This window comes from Trachypithecus francoisi, unplaced genomic scaffold (genome assembly GCF_009764315.1).
Source record: "Trachypithecus francoisi isolate TF-2019V2 unplaced genomic scaffold, Tfra_2.0 Lachesis_group13, whole genome shotgun sequence".
NCBI classification, from domain to species: Eukaryota; Metazoa; Chordata; class Mammalia; order Primates; family Cercopithecidae; genus Trachypithecus; species Trachypithecus francoisi.
This window is the reverse complement of record NW_022681458.1, coordinates 46,003,714-46,022,852: the sequence shown is the minus strand read 5'-3', so window position 1 is coordinate 46,022,852 and position 19,139 is coordinate 46,003,714. Positions and strand designations below refer to the sequence as shown.

General features: G+C 36.9%; 1 protein-coding gene across 5 annotated transcripts in view; it reads left to right on the top strand.

The window, feature by feature from the left end:
* Window positions 1-19,139, top strand: part of SLC39A10 (solute carrier family 39 member 10) — a 173,614-nt gene that overhangs the window by 147,535 nt on the left and 6,940 nt on the right. For all 5 annotated transcript variants that reach the window (XM_033230792.1, XM_033230795.1, XM_033230794.1 and 2 more), the window contains 4 exons: window positions 1,488-1,608; window positions 4,723-5,091; window positions 6,343-6,423; window positions 16,542-16,732. In XM_033230792.1, the coding sequence (XP_033086683.1) occupies window positions 1,488-1,608; window positions 4,723-5,091; window positions 6,343-6,423; window positions 16,542-16,732 (762 nt within the window). The remainder of the gene's footprint in view (window positions 1-1,487; window positions 1,609-4,722; window positions 5,092-6,342; window positions 6,424-16,541; window positions 16,733-19,139) is intronic.

Below are 19,139 nucleotides of genomic sequence, written 5' to 3'. Positions count from 1 at the left end.
TCAGTTTCTATTGGCTTAGTGGCTTACTTAACCATTACTTCTCTTATTCTCTGTGCCAGGATTCAAATGGGGAATTCCACTCTACTTGCCATTTGCTAGAGTCATTAACACTATTACATTAAAATTCGGCAGCCCACTGGATTAGGATGAGTAGGGCTGGAAAGTCCAAGAATACTTCACTCCCTGTCTGCACCTTAGTGCTTCTCCACATGGCTTCTCTTCCTAGGAGAGAACAGTCTTCTTCATAGGATAGTGGCTGGCTTCCCTGAGCAAAAGCAAAAGCTTCCAGATCTCTATAAAGCTAGCTCTGGATGTGGCACAGCGTCATTTCTCCTGCATTCTATTTTATTGATCAAAACAAGTCAAAAGGCTAGCCAGAATTCCAGGGCAGGGGGGTAGATTCCAGGTCCTTATAGGTGGAGCAGAATGCTCCTACAGGGAGGGAGGAAATTGATAGTGGCCATCTTTGAGATTATCTCATGCTTTACTAGCCATGCAAGCTTACTTATGCAGCAGTTAGAAGACTTGAACATCTGAAACATAATAGCCTATAAACAAAACCAACAAGAAGAAAATACCATGCCAGTCAATAAGCATCTCCCAGAGAAAACTTTTATTTCAACACTGTTATAGAGTAATTATTTGCTTTCTTAAATTAACATACATTAGAAGCAGAAATTTAAGTTGGAAGAGTTGTTAGTGGTAGTTACATTGATAAACGAAGAAAGCAGTAAAAGCCAGACTGTGAAGACATACGATAAGAAAAATTTAAACCTAAACAATGAAGTACAATAAGTAATATTTGTAACTAATAAAATAATAAGGACAGATTAAATTAGGTTCTCCATCTAATTCCAAGGTGGTAAGAAAGGATGCTTGTCTTTACTGTAAGACTACTAAGAGTCACTTACTGTGATAGATCCTTTCATACATCACCTCGTTTAATCCTCATAAGAATGTTATTTTTATTTTTACAGATGAGTATTCTTATATTCAGTAAATTTAACAAACTTGCCCAAGTGTCAGATGGAAACTACAAACTTAAGATGCTCACTCAAATTTGACTCTCTTCTTTATGTCACATTCAGGGAAATATAGATTGCATTAAATATGAATGAAATTCAAATGAATAAGCTTTAGTTTTTTGGAACTTTCTGTTACCTTACACTTTTGGATAAGAGAGATTTTACACATATTATACACATTTCATTTGTTGCATCTAATAATTCAGTACTGTGTGTGCTCTCTTCTTAACTTCAAAGGAGATGAATGGAACTTCTTAGTTGAATGTTTAAAAAAATACAAATTTAGTTGGATTTTTCATCTGTGGATTGCTTTACTCCCAGAAAATTTTTTTTCACTCCCCTTTAAAATAATTTACGTACCAAGTTAAGACCATTTTTACCTTTAGGTGTTAATGAGTCAATACTGTTGCTAATTATGTCCTTGCATTTTATACTAATATCAGATACTTTTTTTTTTTTTAGGGAAAACAGAAATGGTTTATGAAACAGAACACAGAAGAATCAACTATTGGAAGAAAGCTTTCGGATCACAAGTTAAACAATACACCAGATTCTGACTGGCTTCAACTCAAGCCTCTTGCCGGTAGACAGCAATTCTGACTCAAGACAAACTTTTTTCTTTTTCTTTTTTCATTCAAATTTACATTTAATTTCTATTTACATTCATTCAATCTGAAATTAAATAATACAGTAAACTAAATACAAGATGAAAAGCAGAAAAGGTGTTACCCTCATAGCACTCCTAAAAAGGCAGATGAATAATTTATTTACCGATAGATGCAAAGCCAACTTGGGATAGGAGAAACAATAGTTTTAAGAGCAAACACATAGATGAACCCATCTGTCAGATGTTATTCTAGATAATCCACTGAGATAATACTTGTGCTATAATGATAAGAATTACACAAGAAAAAGTACTGTATTAATCAGCAACAGACCACAGGTTATGTGTAACAAAGATTTTTGAGATGGAGTCTCGCTCTGTCGCCCAGGCTGGAGTGCAGTAGCGCCATCTCGGCTCACTGCAAGCTCTGCCTCCCAGGTTCACCCATTCTCCTGCCTCAGCCTCCTGAGTAGCTTGGGAGTACAGGCGCCCACCACCACGCCTGGCTATTTTTTTTTTTTTTTTTTGTAGTTTTAGTAGCGACGGGGTTTCACTGTGTTAGCCAAGATGGTCTCGATCTCCTGACCTCGCAATCCACTCGCCTCGGCCTCCCAGAGTGCTGGGATTACAGGAGTGAGCCACTGCGCCCGGCCGACAAATACTTTTATGATAGTTTGTCTAGCTTGCTAGTGTCTCCTCCTGTGAAAAAAGGTAGATGTTTGGACATTGATGTTTTTGAGAAATTAACCATTTTCGAAACTTCAAAATCTGTTCTTCATCAATTCAACATTTCTTATGGGAATAATCTTAGATCTAGCCCTTGTAAGCTAGGAGCCATATGATTAAATATTCAAAATAGGTCCTGTATTAAATATGTGATCCAAGGCTCAGAATATTAATACTATCTAAGATGCATCTTGTTTATAATCATTTATTACCTGTGGTAAAGAATGTTGAATTTATGGAGTATCATAGATGCATTCTTTACCCCTCCCCCTCAAATTATCTTCTGTCTCAAAAAATAGTATGGAAAAATCCCTCTTGAAGGATTCAAATTGGTTAAAACCATAGAGGGGGAAAAACAACAAAATTTTCCTAAAAATCTGTTTCAAGTTCAGTATTTAATACTTTACATTAATAATCACTGCTGGTTTATAAATCCCAATTTAGTTATTCTGTAATGCTACAGACTTTATAATCAAATTAGTAAACTTCAGTGATCATATTTTAATTAAAAAACAGCATGTGGAAAATAAAAATGTATCCTATAATAACTGATTTTAAAGAAAATAATCAAGTGATGAAAAAAGCACTTAATCTCTTTCGTATACTTACCTGGTTTAATCATAAAGAACTCTCTTAGAAACTCAAGACTAGTGGCTGGGTGCAGTGGCTAACGCCTGTAATCCCAGCCCTTTGGGAGGCCGAGGTGGGCAGATGAAGAGGTCGGGAGTTCAAGACCAGTCTGACCAATATGGTGAAACCCTGTCTCTACTAAAAATACAAAAATTAGCTGGCTGTGGTGGTATGCACCTGTAGTCCCAGTTACTCAGCTGAGGCAAGAGAATCGCTGGAACCTGGGAGGCGGAGGTTGCAGTGAGCCAAGATCACACCATTGCACTCCAGCCTGGGTGACAGAGTGAGACTCCGTCTCAAAAAAAAAAAAAAAAACAAAAAACTCAAGACTAGTAATATTGGCATCATCTTTTAAACTAGGATTGAATTTTTACAAATAAATATAAATAAGCAATATTGCATAGGTGTGTGCTTTCTGTGACACTAATGTGACACTTGACATGTTTTCACAGTCATAGTGGGGATATCCATTTATGAAATACAAGTTTTCAATAAACTTTCCACAGCATGGGAAATAAATTTCACTTAATAAGTGGGAAGTCAGAAAAATTGATGTATTTGTGTGGCTGGCAGGCATGCAGTTAATACTTTTTATGCAGAAAAGTTGCAGTGTTTGCCACTATTGCTGGCAGTACTAATTATGAAAACAGTTTAACTGGGGTGGTTATACCAGCCAGTCACAGTGTGCATGTTACTAGTAAATAGGACTGAGGAGGAATATTTTGGTAAATTTCACTGGAATTTGGTCAGGCAGTCAACACTACAGTTAGTAAATACATTTGAAAACAAGTGTCAGAGTATCACAAGCCATTTACTGTCTGAAAGAATGCCTGTACATACCAGCATACCTTTTTGGGTTCTGGCTTTTCAGACATCACAAATTGTCAGAGAACAAGGATCTGCACTTTAAGTACAATTCTGTTCTTTATCATTATTGTAGCTTCTAATTTACCAGCTACAGTTAATAAAGTTCTCAGTAGGCTGCTGCAATAAGGGAGGAGGGGTCTAGAGGGAGTAATTTTTTTTTTTTAAAGAGGCTTTCTATCCGAAGATGAACTTTTATCGAACTTTTTATCTTCATGCTTTCCAGTTTTTCTCCTCACTTTGCCTGCTTTTGATTTCAGTTCCCTCCCACTGACCTCATCCGGAGCATCTTTTGAATCTCCCGCCAAACCCAATTTATTCTTTGTGTGTGTTTGTTTTGTTTTGCTTATTTTTTTATTGGACTCCAGTCCAATAAAAAAATTTTTTTTCTATTAGAATGGCTTCTAAATAATTTTAGGGAAATATATTTATTTAAGAATTCTAGGCCGGGTGCGGTGGCTCAAGCCTGTAATCCCAGCACTTTGGGAGGCCGAGACGGGCGGATCACGAGGTCAGGAGATCGAGACCATCCTGGCTAACACGGTGAAACCCTGTCTCTACTAAAAAAAAAAAATACAAAAATCTAGCCAGGCGAGGTGGCGGGCGCCTGCAGTCCCAGCTACTCGGGAGGCTGAGGCAGGAGAATGGCGTAAACCCGGGAGGCGGAGCTTGCAGTGAGCTGAGATCCGGCCACTGCACTCCAGCCTGGGTGACAGAGTGAGACTCCGTCTCAAAAAAAAAAAAAAAAAAAAAGAATTCTAAAAGACATTCATTTAAGAAATGTTCATTGCACTGCTATTTTGTCTAGGTTTAAATTAGCAAATATCTATGCATTTAAATGTTGATAAAGCATATCCTTTGCTGTAAATACAGGAACTGATGACTCGGTTGTTTCTGAAGATCGACTGAATGAAACTGAACTGACAGATTTAGAAGGCCAACAAGAATCCCCTCCTAAAAATTACCTTTGTATAGAAGAGGAGAAAATCATAGACCATTCTCACAGTGATGGATTACATACCATTCATGAGCATGATCTCCATGCTGCTGCACATAACCACCATGGCGAGAACAAAACTGTACTGAGGAAGCATAATCACCAGTGGCACCACAAGCATTCTCATCATTCCCATGGTCCCTGTCATTCTGGATCCGATCTGAAAGAAACAGGAATAGCTAATATAGCCTGGATGGTGATCATGGGGGACGGCATCCACAACTTCAGTGATGGGCTCGCAATTGGTAAGTGGACTGGAAACCGCTGTCTGTTCTAATCTTATGGATTATAATATGTATGATTAAATTTGGCTGGAGCTTAACAAATATACTGTTATGTATCTCTCTGGTCAGTTGATCTTCCCAAAGGCTACAGTCTTGTGTTCAGTTGTTACATTTGGAGGTGTAAGGGTATAATTTAGTGGGGTTTTTTTGAACATGTAAACAAATGTCTGTAGTATATTTTTTTAATAACTTGATTTCTCAAAGTACAGTTAACCATATTGAAAAAGCACTTGACATTATATTTTCAAATGCATTTACATGTCCCTGAAAGAGAACAGTTTAATTTCAATCTTAGGTTTAATAAATTTTCCGTATCTTTGAAAAGGCAAAAAAAAAAAAAAATTTTACAACATTGAAAATCCATTGTACTAAATTCAAATATAATAGTATCTTGCTAAAGTAAACTGATATTACCAGTTAAAGAGAACATTAAGTGTGATCAATTCATTATTTTCTTTGAGATCCAGACTCTGTTAGCACCCAGAAGTAGGCTTTGGTTTCTTTCAGAAAGCAGAGACAATGTTTTTGAATCTACAGTAACTGTTTTTTTCTTTTTTTTTTTTAAATAGAGACAGAGTCTAGCTATGCTTCCCAGGCTGGTCTTGAACTCCTGACCTCAAGCAATCCTTCTGCCTCAGCCTCCCAAAGTGCTAGGATTACAGGCATGAGCCACCATGTTCAGCCTATAGTAGCTGTTAATACTAAAGAATAAATAATTCTGCTTATAGACCTAAATGCATTTATACGTCTGACCTCAGTCCTCAACACTACCAGACAAGTAATACTTTGTGCCATTTATTTTCTAGGTCTAGAAAAGTTTTGATAAGGATATTAGCCATTTAAATCCTCATAAAGATCAATGTGAGAGAGCAAGTACAATCTTAGACTTGTAAGACTTAAAGTTGACCATCAAACTACTACTTTGAAGCTCGGAAAATTGTTACTATCCCCGAGATATTAGTGAGTTGGAAGGCTACAAAAATAGAGAATTAAACTCAATATGGAATATTGCTTTTATTGAATAGCTATTTCTCTAGTTGTCACATACCTATTATACCCCACTATATGTTCAAAAACTATAGTGTGTAAGATAAGTGAGTCACTCATATATTAAGAAATTAATTTAGATAGGCAAAGGAAACTGCATCTGTCATTAATGAAAATGTGAAGAGTTAAGATCAGCAAAGCGCACTTGTTTTTTTTCTTCCTCAGGTGCAGCTTTCAGTGCTGGATTGACAGGAGGAATCAGTACTTCTATAGCCGTCTTCTGTCATGAACTGCCACATGAATTAGGTAATATAACCTTAAAAAGTTTACCAGATTTCATCAAATGTAAGACTTCCTTAATTGTAATTGCATTCAAATTTCAGAGATGTTCAAGCATAAAAAATGGCTGGTGGCAACTATAGTGTCACTAATTGTAAGATATTTCATGTTAAAATATGAAAAAAATGCTTCTTAAGATTGATGAAATGTTCATTTCTGTGTAGTTTCCTTTGCATTCAATAACATAGTTATGCTGTTATAATGAAGATTATAGATTATGACTTGTTCACTAAGTATAACTTTTAAAAAGAAATATTTCTTAATTTAAATGCCACATTTTGCTGTTAATCTACTTTTATTTCATATACTATGTAGACTATATTTTTAAAAGAATCAGGATAAAGTTTGCAATTACATAATTGAAAGTTTTCCAAAAGAAAAAAAAAAAAAAAAAAAAAAGAAAGTTTTCCTAGATGTACCTAAGGCAGTCTTTCTTCATAAATAATGGAAAGTTATTATTGATGTTCAAAAAAGTTACCTGGATGGTTATTAAAGATAGGGTTGCGTTCTTAACTCTGTTACTAACCAGCAGAGAAGTAAGAAGGTTGGATGATACCTGTTTTCTTTTCATATATTTTAATATTATAATCTTAATACCCAAAAATCTAGTATGTGTTTCTTAGGTGATTTTGGTAGAATGGAGCTGAATACTCAAAAAATAATCTTTAAAAACCTGTATTTTTCTTTTTTCATTTTAAAAAATGTTTTGTTCTTTATTGATACACTTTCAACTATAGTAATCATATATATTATGTTGGACTTGATTCTTTTTTTTCCCAAATGCATTTCCCATTTGCCCTTAGAAATGAACGTTAGAAATGAGCTGCACTTTTTTTTTTTTTTAAAGAGAAATGGGTTACATTCTACTCACTTTGATTCCCTCTCCTGATATATCCCTTATGTTCTTTTTTTTTTTTTTTTTTTTTTGAAACGGAGTCTTGCTCTGTTGCCCAGGCTGGAGTGCAGTGGCCGGATCTCAGCTCACTGCAAGCTCCGCCATTCTTCTGTCTCAGCCTCCCGAGTAGCTGGGACTACAGGCGCCCGCCACCTCGCCCGGCTAGTTTTTTGTATTTTTTAGTAGAGACGGGGTTTCACCGTGTTAGCCAGGATGGTCTCGATCTCCTGACCTCGTGATCCGCCCGTCTCGGCCTCCCAAAGTGCTGGGATTACAGGCTTGAGCCACCGCACCCGGCCATATCCCTTATTTCTTACCTTATGTTACTTATTATTATGTTTTAAAACTCTCCATCCCGATTACGATGAGTTAATTTAATATGTTGCTTCTGCCCAGTACTCAGAAATGTGCTTTTACCACATTTTACATATTTAGCACCTACTATTGGACACAGCACATGGCCTTTAATTTCCTCCTGTCACAGTAGTGCATTGAACATCTCTAGACTTGGTACCTGTCGACTCCTCTGAGATATATACTCAGAAACAGAATTGACAGGTCTAGGGTATGCATGCTAAAGCAGTATAATTTCCAAACAGTGATACCTGAAAGCTCTTATTGCCACAACCCTCCGAACACTTGGCATTAACTCACCTTTTTTTTTTTTTTTTTCTTTGAGACAGAATCTTGCTCTGCTGCCCAAGCTGGAGTGCAGTGGCATGATCTCAACTCACTTCAGCCTCTGTCCCCCGGGTTCGAGCGATTCTCATGCCTCAGCCTCCCAAGTAGCTGGGACTACAGGCATGCGCCACCACACCTGGCTCATTTTTTTTTTTTTTTTTTGAGACAGAGTTTTGCTCTTGTTGCCCAGGATGGAGTACAATGGTGTGATCTCGGCTCACCCCAACCTCCGCCTCCCGGGTTCAAGCGATTTTCCTGCCTCAGCCTCCTGAGTAGCTGGGATTATAGGCTTGCGCCACCATGCCTGGCTAATTTTGTATTTTTAGTAGAGACAGGGTTTCTCCACATTGGTCAGGCTGGTCTCGAACTCTCAATCTCGGGTGATCTGCCTGCCTCGGCCTCCCAGAGTCCTGGGATTACAGGCATGAGCCACTGCGCCCGGCCATAATTTTTGTATTTTTAGTAGAGACAGGGTTTCACCATGTTGGCCAGGCTGGTTTTGAACTCCTGACCTCAAGTGATCTGCCTGCCTCGGCCTCCCAAAGTGCTGAGATTACAGGTGAGCCACTGCACCTGGCCTTAACTTTCTCTCTTTTACCAAGGTAATGGATGTAAACCATTTCTTTTTTATTTTAGTTGGTATTTATTGGTTTACCAATTTAGTTTCTCTCTACATGCAATAGTACTTTGGGTTTTCCTCTTTTATAAACTAGAAAACAGTAGCTTAAGATGTAAATATTGATTCACATGCAAAATATCTGAGGGAAATGGAGATGGCATTAATTTGAAAGAAAAAAATACTAATGTGACCTTTTGAATATGCAAGGGATTTGTTCATGTGTTTTCTAATTTAATTTTTCTGAAAACTCACCTGGCTATGAAATGTCTGTCATTTGTGCGTAATTGTCTTGATTTGTAGTATTTGCTTATTTTGAATATAACTTACCATATGATTTTCTTGAAAAATCAATAACTTCTTACATAAAGTAGTAAAAATATATTAGTGCATACTTGGTGCTAATTCCTTGGGGCTTGATTCTGTATGGTTTCATTTACCTTGCCAACTTCAGACACATAATCTTATCTCTTGTTCATGCCCATTATCCTTTATCCAGACCAAGTCATCACTGCCTTTGTGGTGTTTTGCTTAGACAGTTTCCATAGTCTTTATATCTCTGGTTTTATTCTGTTGTAGTATATCATTGCCAGATATATCTGTTTAAATGTGATGTTTTTATATAATTAAAGTCTTTCAGTAACATTCCTGACATATAAAATAGAGCTGGACTTTATTAGTCACATTTTTTTTCCTCCTGTAACAGGGTCTCCCTCTGTTGCCTAGGCTCTAGTGCAGTGGCGTGATCATGGCTCAGTGCAGCCTTGACCTCCTGGGCTCAAATGATCCTCCTACCTCAGTGTCCTGAGTAGTTGGAACTACAGGCGAGCACCACCATGCCCAGCTAATTTTTGTATTTTTGATAGATAGGATGTTGTCATGTTGCCCAAGCTGGTCTTGAACTCCTGGGCTCAAGTGATCCACCTCCCTCAACCTCCTAAAGTGCTGGAATTACAGGTGTGAGCCACCGTGCCCAGCTATGAGTCACACTTTCAATGACCTTCACTTCTCTCTACCTACCTTTTTGGTGTTACCTGCAGTACATCCTGTTACATGTTTTTCATTTCAACTAAACACAATTCACCAAATATGTAGTGTTGGTGCCTGAATCTGTTTCTTTGTTTATACCATTCTCCTACATGGCTGGCCCAAATACTTCTATTCCTAGTTTATCATGTTAAGAACCTTCAACTTTATTACTGTCTTTTACCTCATGCCTTGGATTACTGTTTCCTCTAAATTTTTTTGTTTACTTTCTCAGGGTCCTTTACCCATTTTCTTGTTAGATGCCCTGTTTCTTAAACGGTAGTTTTTTAATGCATAGATACTATGTCTTATACTCTTCTCTATCACATACTGCTGTTAGTCTAACTATCACATACTGCTTTTAGTCTAACTCCACAAATCAAGGCTATCAGTTTTTATATATGAGTAACATGTTGCCTCATATTTAATCTTTCACTTAAAAACAAAACTATTTTTAGTAATAGACTTGGATAATCATGCATATACCTCCATAATGTACTAGAAAAGCCTCTAACTTTCCTTCCTGTTCATCTACCCACTACCCGATGAATGGACTATCAGGCTACTTCAAGTTTAAATGTGGTTTTATCGAATTGCCCTAACCTTCAAGTATTCACTCAGACACAGAATTGAAAACAAGTTGGAGATTAAGGATGGTGACCTTCTTACCACTTGTTTTTCTGTCTGCAATTTCTCATTGAAGGACTGACACACAAGGGCTGATAACCACGTGTAGGACAAATGCATTACATACATTAATGGCTAGGTAAGCCCTTGATACCCAATGCAGAGCTCTGGTAAAAAACTGGAGCAGAGAACTCTGTTTGGGCCAGGATACCCTAGTGAGTCATTCAGACCTCAGATGTCTACCTGTTTTATCCCACAAATCAGAGGTTGAGATGTTGCTACTGCTGTGAGAGGAAGTGTCAAGCCAGAGTATACTGAATTTTGCCAGAGGGAAAGGAGTAGGCTTTCAGAAAAATGTGCATTTTTCCTAATGTTAAATTGACAAAAACTGTACCATACTCTAGCTGGATAGGCTACTAGGGAAGAAACAGTGTAAAGAAATGACCCAGCTTCCTCTTCTGGAGGTGACAGAAAGGCCTCTGGTCCTTGTATCTATCGACAAGTTAAGAAGTGGTGTAGGGTTCATAAATAAAGGAAGTAAAAATATGATTGTGGAGCCTAGTTTTTGCCTTAAGGCACAGCAAAGGGCACTTTTGTACAGTAGGACCAGGTCAGTGTTCCTACTCTGATCAGATCATCTACTCTTAGTCGGAGAGGAACAAGATGTGGAGAAAGGCATACAAGGTTCTTCCTCAGAACTCCCAAGCACAGGAAAAGTCATTCTTCTGTGGGCTGAGTTAGAAGCACGGCAGATAGAGCCAGGGAGAAGTCCATTCCCCACTTTCTAGGTTAAGAAGTTGAAAAGGCAGTATAGTGCGCCACATTTCAGGATAATTTATTTGATCTAAAACTTGTTTTGCCCTGTTACATTTTTTATTATGAATTCTTAAAACGATTCTGAGATTTCCATACTAACCTCAGACCCTTGGAGGAAAAACATGTTTTCAAATTACATTGCAATACACTGGAGACTGACCCTCAGTTGGTCAGTAATTCCAAGTTCTAGTGTTCCATTTCTGAGCAGATTGCTGTTTCTCCAGTGGTATATTCACTGAGACACATAATTGAAAATGAGTTGTTTTGGAGATTAATGACGGTTACCATCTTACCACTTACCCCTTTTTCTCTCTGCAGTTTCTGCACGTGTGTTTTGTAGTTGTGTTTAGAAATGTGATATGTAAAAACATACCCCTAGAACCATAGAATAACATATAGTTCAGGGAGTTTGACTCTAAGAGACATGAAGAAATTGAAAGCATTTGAGGAAATAGCAAACTCACATCTCATTTTGTGTTTGCTCTCTGGTGTGGTAATGGGTTAAATTGCCTGAATTATTAAGTCATTACTCTGTTTTCTGTGTTTGCCAAACTTATGTAGCTGAATTTAAGTTACAATAGTACTTTGTCTTATCTCTTCACTTTTTTCCACCTTCCTTCAATAAGGAACTGTATAAGCCTTTGAAGAATAATTTACATAAAAGCCTGTAGTAGGAGGAGGCTATCTATAGAGGATATAATATTGGGGACCATCCAGGGGGCAGGAGGAAGACAGTCGCTTCCAGGTTTGAACTTAGGACGGATCGACCACTTGGGTGTCGTCTGCCCTCTCAGAACAGCCCCTGGGTCTTGGACTCCACGAGGGTTTCACAAACTCCTGCCTGAATTCTGAGACTCCACAGAGAGGCTTTTGACTGTGGATGGATACAGAATTCTTCTTGTGGATGTTGGGATATGAGTGGGTCACCTTCCATTTTGACATCTTGGTCTATCACAATTTCCCAAACATTCTTCTTGATGTTGAGTAATGTGTTTCAACTTCAAGGAAATAACATTTTGATAAATAAATATAGCCATGGGGCAAGGGTTAGAAAACTTACCTGTTGGGTACTGGGTACTATTGTGTAGTATACCAGGGTGATCATTCAATCATACCCCCACACCTCAGCATCACATAATATACCTCTGTAATAATCCTGTACATATACCTCATGCTTCTAAAATAAAAGTTGAAAAAGAAAAAATATGTAGCCATATTATTAAGACTCAATTAAGAGAGGTTATAGTGTTGCACATTTTTCCTTTCCTCTCAAATTAAGGATTACATAGAAATTTAAAATGAGATTTTCATAATGTGTTAAATTGTCCGTGGGAAATTGAACATTCATTGTATACATTTATGTAGAATTTTAACGTGCATACAACCATTATTTAAGACAAGAATAAAGAACCTTAAAATATATACATGTTTTTAAAAATCTCAATAGTGGATGTTAACAGATGTTAACATCTATAGCTTTGGATCTCATTAGTTTAACAGCTTTGGCAGGCACACCTCATTCATTGTGCTAATGATATCCTTTGTCAGCAGGAAGGAAAGAATATTGATTTATCAAAAGATGAATAGATTTGCATGTTTAGTATAAATCTCTGCTGTGAGGATTCCTTTGACTTAGTTTAAAAATGTTTATACAGGTTCTTACTGAGAAGGGAAATGAGGAAAAAGGGAAAAACATGCTGATACCTTTGAGAATTTATAACTTGAGATAAGACTACAACCAAGATAGATTTGAAAATAAAATAATTCACTTGATACAAAGATAATTATACAAAAAATCATTTGTGTTGCTATATACTAGCAATCAACAGTTGAAAATTAAAATTTTATAATAGCATCAAAAACATGTAATATTTAGCTTAACTCTCACAATATGTGTAGACCTACAAATCATCAATAAAAGAAACCAAAGGAGACTTCAATGAAGAGCTATACCAGGTTCAGGGACCAGAAGACTATTGTTAAGATGTTAATTTTTTCCTGTAGACACAGTGCATTCTCAGTAAAAAATCCAGCAGGCTTTTTTGCAGAGATGAACAGGCTTTTAAAAAAATTTATATGGAAAGGGGAAGGAACTTAAATAGCCGTAGAATTTTGGAAAAGGGCAGCCAAGTTGATTTAAGATTTACTATAAAGCCATGGTAATCAAAACAGTTGGAACTGGTGAAAGAGTAGACACATAAATCAGTGGAACGAAGCAAAGAGTCCTCATATATATGGCAGTTTATATTCAACAGAAATACAAAGAAAATTCCATGTTGAAAGGATGGGATAGTATTTTCAACAAATGGCACTGTAACAATTGGACATCTACGTGCAATTAAAAAAAAAAGGAAGAAAGAAAAATACCTTTGACCCATATCTCACTATAGAAAAAAAAAAAATAAACTCAAAATAGGTAATCTAAATGGAGACTCTTAAAAATAGAAGAAAATATAGAATATCTCTGTGTCTTTGGGTTAGGCAAAGTATTCTTAGGTACAGCACTAAGAGCTTGCACCATTAAGGAAAACAGTTGTAAAATACACTTCTTACAAATTAAAAACTCTTCACAAAAGACAGTTAACAAAAAGGCAAGCCACAAACTGGGACAAAATATTTGGACAATACATACCTGACAGAAGACTTCAATCACAGGAAAACAAACAGCCCAAGAAAATAAAATAGACAAAAAGACTTGAACAAACGTTTCACTGAAGAAAGTATACAGATGAGATTTCAAATTATGGGCTGGCTAGGATGTGGAACAGCTAGAGCTCCTATACATTGCTGGCGGGGATGCAATTTCTTATAAAATCAGAAATATGCTTAACTGTATGGCCCAGTGACCCCACTTAATAGGTGTCTGGCCAAGAGAAACGAAAACTTATGTTGACACAAAAAGCCTGTTTATGAATGTGGTGCAGTGTCTTTCGCCATAATTGCCAAAAACTGTAAACAACCTAAATGTTCTTTGCTGGTGAATGTAGATAAATAAACTGTGGTTCATCTGTGGAATATTACTGAGCAATAAAATAATTTTCTGATATACACAGTAACACGAAATGAGTCTTACATGCATTATCCTAAGTGAACAAAATCTAAACTTGAAAGACTACATACTGTGTGCTTCTATTTAGATGATGTTCTGGTAAAGGCAAAATCATAGGAACAGAAAGCAGATTGTTGTTTGCCTAAGGGCGAGTGGCCTAAAAAAATTTTGGAAGGGTAATTAAACAGTTCTAGAGTTTAATGGTGTTTATGATATAGGGTGTATGTGTTTGTCCAAATTCATAGACGTCTACATTTTTTAAAAATGAAATAATTGTGTAATTATACCACAATTTTTAAAAGTATTAAATGAAAATAGTTTGCCTTGAATCTTGATTAGTTAATTCATGCTGTTTGGTTGTTACTTAGGAAGGAACTAAAACCATCTTGCTATCCAGTAATATTAGAGAAGGCAACAAAGTTGATGTATTTTGTACCCATGACACCGTTGTTCATTGAGTATTAAATAATGCTCATTTTTGAACGCATTATTAAATTATAAAAGAAAGCAATGCATTTTGTAACCTAAAAGACACTTCTGTAGTCTGTTTTACGTAACCTGCTAAATGAAATTGCCTCTCTAGCACAGTTGGTGTGTGATTTATTGAAAACAAGGAGAAGACATTTGTTAGGGAAGTTAGGGAGCTCTTTCCACAGAGAAAAAGCTGAGAAAGACTGGAGAAAATTAAACAGAACTCCAGGAGAGAGAAGAGATAAAAGATGATATTAAATCCAGGTCTCAGCAGGAGAATTAAGGTATTTAGGATCAGAGGAGAAAAGATGTAAGGAGAATAGCATTAGGTGAAAACTGGACAATTACAACTTAGAAACCATTGGTAAATAATCTCCTTAGGTACATTATCTTAACTTTCCAAAATGATGCCGCAGTGTTTACTTTGTAGCAATTTGTTGGAAGGTAGAAATATACCTTGCAGTAATTTATTTATTGTTAACTTCTCCTTGTTGTAGACTATGACCTTGTAACCATGAGAGGTATAGAAGAACAGATCATGTATTTTTAGATACCTAGCTGTTAAGATCCTTTCTTAAGGGAAAGAAAGAAACTCAGTCAGTATTCTGTATAGCACCTTGCATATGCTGAGTGTTCAGTAATTGATTAGATATTTGTTCATGTAGTAAGTGAAACAAAATTATTATAGTAAGTAAAGCTAATGGGTTTTTTCTTTCATACCTCTTCAAGGTGGAACAAGCTATTGCTTTTGACCCATTAGCTTCAATACTGTTATCTCTAGCATCATTTTGCCCTTCTACTGACACTTCTCTGAGCAATATTTTTTTTCCCCAATGTTTCAACTTCATTCTTTTTCATAGGCAGGAGTCAAGTTTGCAGATAATGTTCCAGCTTTAGACAGATGAATAAGAAAAGTACCTTTCTTCTTATTTAGAGGGAGGGGGTGGCGGGAGGAGAGTCCATTGAGGATCCTTAGAAAAAGAATTTCAGTATTTTCCCTCCTGTGAGTTTTTGTCTTACATCAGCTCTGTGGTTATGGATGATTTCAGAGTTACCAGTGTCACCATTCTTCATCATCGCAGTTAGAAACAGACTTTGGAGCATGGCTTAATAAGAACCTGGTATTTGCTCTGTTTTCAGCATTGTTGATGTTCTTCGGAGCCTCAGCCAGACATTTATGTGCATCATTGTAGAAGCACGGAAAAGTGGTAGGAAGTGGTAGGAAGTGGCTCTTTATTCTTATTACAGTTTTAGAATTTTCAGGATTAAAGTTTAATTTTTCTTTCTGGGGGGAAAAAAAAATGTAACCATAGCATAAAATATACTTAAAGCACCTATTATCTCTGTTCTTCCTTAGGCCATTTCCCTTTGAAGAAAGGGTAGAAGTTCAAGCAGGGAGGTCTTGATTGTTGGTTACAAGAAAAGCGGTGACTGTGTTTTTTTCTTTTGTAAAAATTTTACATTTAAGTTATACAGTAGAAATGACTTTTTGTGAGTACAGTTCTTTGAATTTTAACATATATATAGATTTCTGTAATCACTGCCACCATCAGGATCAGAGTAGCTTTGTCACCCCCAACAATCCCTGTCCTGTGCTCTTCCTTTAGAGTCAGCTTTCCACCATCTCTGTCCCCTGGTAACCACTAATTTTTCTTCATTGTTACCGTTTTGTCTGTTTCAGAATAGATATATAAGCTTTCGGATGGTCTTCTTTCAGTATTATGCCTTTGAGATTCATCCAAGTTTTTGCGTGCATTATGGTTTAATAAGTAAAATATGTATCATATAAAGTACTTTTATTAAAAATGTGTATCTTTTTAATGCTGATTTGTCGTTTCTCTCCATTCAGATTTGTGATATAAATCCTGTGGTTTTAAAACATTCCCATTGTTTCTTAATTGCAGGTGATTTTGCAGTTCTTCTTAAAGCAGGCATGACTGTAAAGCAAGCAATTGTATACAACCTCCTCTCTGCCATGATGGCTTACATAGGCATGCTCATAGGCACAGCTGTTGGTCAGTATGCCAATAACATCACACTTTGGATCTTTGCAGTCACTGCAGGCATGTTCCTCTATGTAGCCTTGGTGGATATGGTAAGATATTTTATATTTTTTTGTGGTACTAAATCTGCAAATGAAAGAAATCCTTGGAGGTGGTTTGAAGCCAAACTATTTTTAAAAATATAACTCATTTTAAAGGCATAATATCCTAAATAATCTCTTAAGGAAAGACATTTATTTAAGTAGGAGGTTTCCTTTTATGGAAACCAGTTGAGTTGCTGAAAATGTCTGTCCAAATGATGTTACTATTTAAATAATCATTAGTAGTAGAGTTATAATTACAGAATTATTATACTACTTTGAAGACTGTAATATTGGGGTAAAAGTGTTTTATTTTTGTTAGCAAAATTAATTTTTTGAGCTTGTTTTGTGGCAAACAGGAGAGAAATACTATTCCTGTTAGGTAAGCCAGTCTTCTGGAAGGAAGTGGTATGTATTCCATAGGGTTTATGTAATTTCTCTTATTTCTAAATTTAGCTTAAAGTTAAATGTAAATGCTAACAATTTGTTTTATTTTGATTCTACTTTGATACCTTAAATATGTTTGTGTATTTATAGAACTAGCAATTACGTTTTTTTGTTTGTTTGTTTGACTAGATATGATGTTTACTTTTTTTTTCTGGTAAGATCATCACAGTCTTATTTCAAAATTATGCAGCCATTTTTTTTTTCTTTTTACAAGATAGGGTCTCGCTCTATTGCCCAGTCTGGAGTACAATGGCATGGATATGGCTCCCTCCAGCCTTGACCTCCTGGGCTCAAACAGTTCTCCTGCCTCAGCCCCTGAGTAGCTAGGACTATACGTGACTGCCACCACAGCCAGCAAAAAATATATATATATATATATATATTTTTTTTTTATACAGATAGGGTCTTGCTATGTTGCCCAGGCTGGTCTCAAACTCCTGGACTCAAGCACTCCTCCTGCTTCAGCCTGTCAAAGTGCTGGGATTACAAGTGTGAGCCACCACACCTAGCCCAGCCTAAATTTTTAATCACAGAATTAATGCCTGTTTATCATAGAAGGTTTCGAAAATGTAAACAACTGTTTCTTTTTGTTTACACAATTACCTAGGAATAGTCATCTTCCCTGCTGACTTTTAATATCTCATTTCCTATTCTCACCCTCGGCTGATAACCTTGCTTCTGATTTCATGGGGAACACTTGAAACCATCAGTCCACAAGTTCTCATCATCACTTCTGCTTATCTTGCTGAATCTATGCCCATTTACATTCTTTCCTGTTACCAAAAGGAAACTTCCTAGCTGGTGCTCCTGCAAACTGTTCCCTAGAACTGATCCCCTTTTGCTAACTCCCTTAAATTCTCCTTTCTCTTTCCCACACCATTTCCCCCCTTCTGCTGGATTATTTCTATTAGCCTATAAACCTCCTATTACTTCTCCCTTCTTAAAAAGTTCGGGGACCTCTCTTAGTTCCAACTTCCCCTTCAGCTGTCACCCTATTGCTGCTCTCTTTTAGAACATTTTCATTGGTTTGTTTTGGTTGGTTGGTTTTGTTTGGGGTTATTTTTTGAGACAGGGTCTCACTCTGTTACCCAGACTGGAGTGCAATGGTGCAATCATAGCTCATTGCAGCCTCGACTCCCCAGGCTCAAGTGATCCTCCTGCCTCTACCTCCTGAGTAACTGGGACCACAGGTGTACACCACCATGCCTAAATTTTTTTTTTTTTTTTTTTTTTTAAGACATGGAGTCTCACTATCTTGCCCAGGCTTGTCTTGAATGCCTGGCCTCAAACAGTGCTCCAGCCTCAGCCTTCCAAAGTACTGAGATTATAGGTATAAGCCAACATGCCATGCCCGTTGTTTATTTTTAAATTTTCCTCTGTTTTTGAGCCAAACCTAATGAGGTTTTCCCCCTGACTTTTCTGCCAGAACTGCTTTTGTCAAATTAACCATTGACCATGGCATCACTAAGTCTACTAGTCATTTTCCAGTCTTCATTATTCTTGTCATAACAGCAGAACTTGACAGTTGCTCATTCTCTTTTCTTTGAAATGCTTTTATGTCAGTAGGCTTATGTTTGTTTGTTTGTTTGTTGTGAGACAGTCTTGCTGTGCTGCCCAGGCTGGAGTGTAGTGGCATGATCTCAGCTCCCTACAACCTCCACCTCCTGGGTTCAGCGATTTTCCTGCCTTTGCCACCCAAGTAGCTGCAATGACAGGCATGTGCCATCATGCCCAGTCTTTTGTCAGTAGGTTTCTATAACACCACAATTTCCTGGCCTTTTCTCCACCTTGCTGGCTTTTCTCAGACTCTGTACTGGATCCTCCTCTTCTCCCCCTGCATCTAAATGTTGACAAAAGACATAAGTAATTTCATCTAATTTCCTGGCTTTAAATATTTATTGGCTGATGATTCCTAAATTTGTATCTTTAGTATAGGCCTTTCCTGTAACTCCAGACTAATCCAAGTGTACTT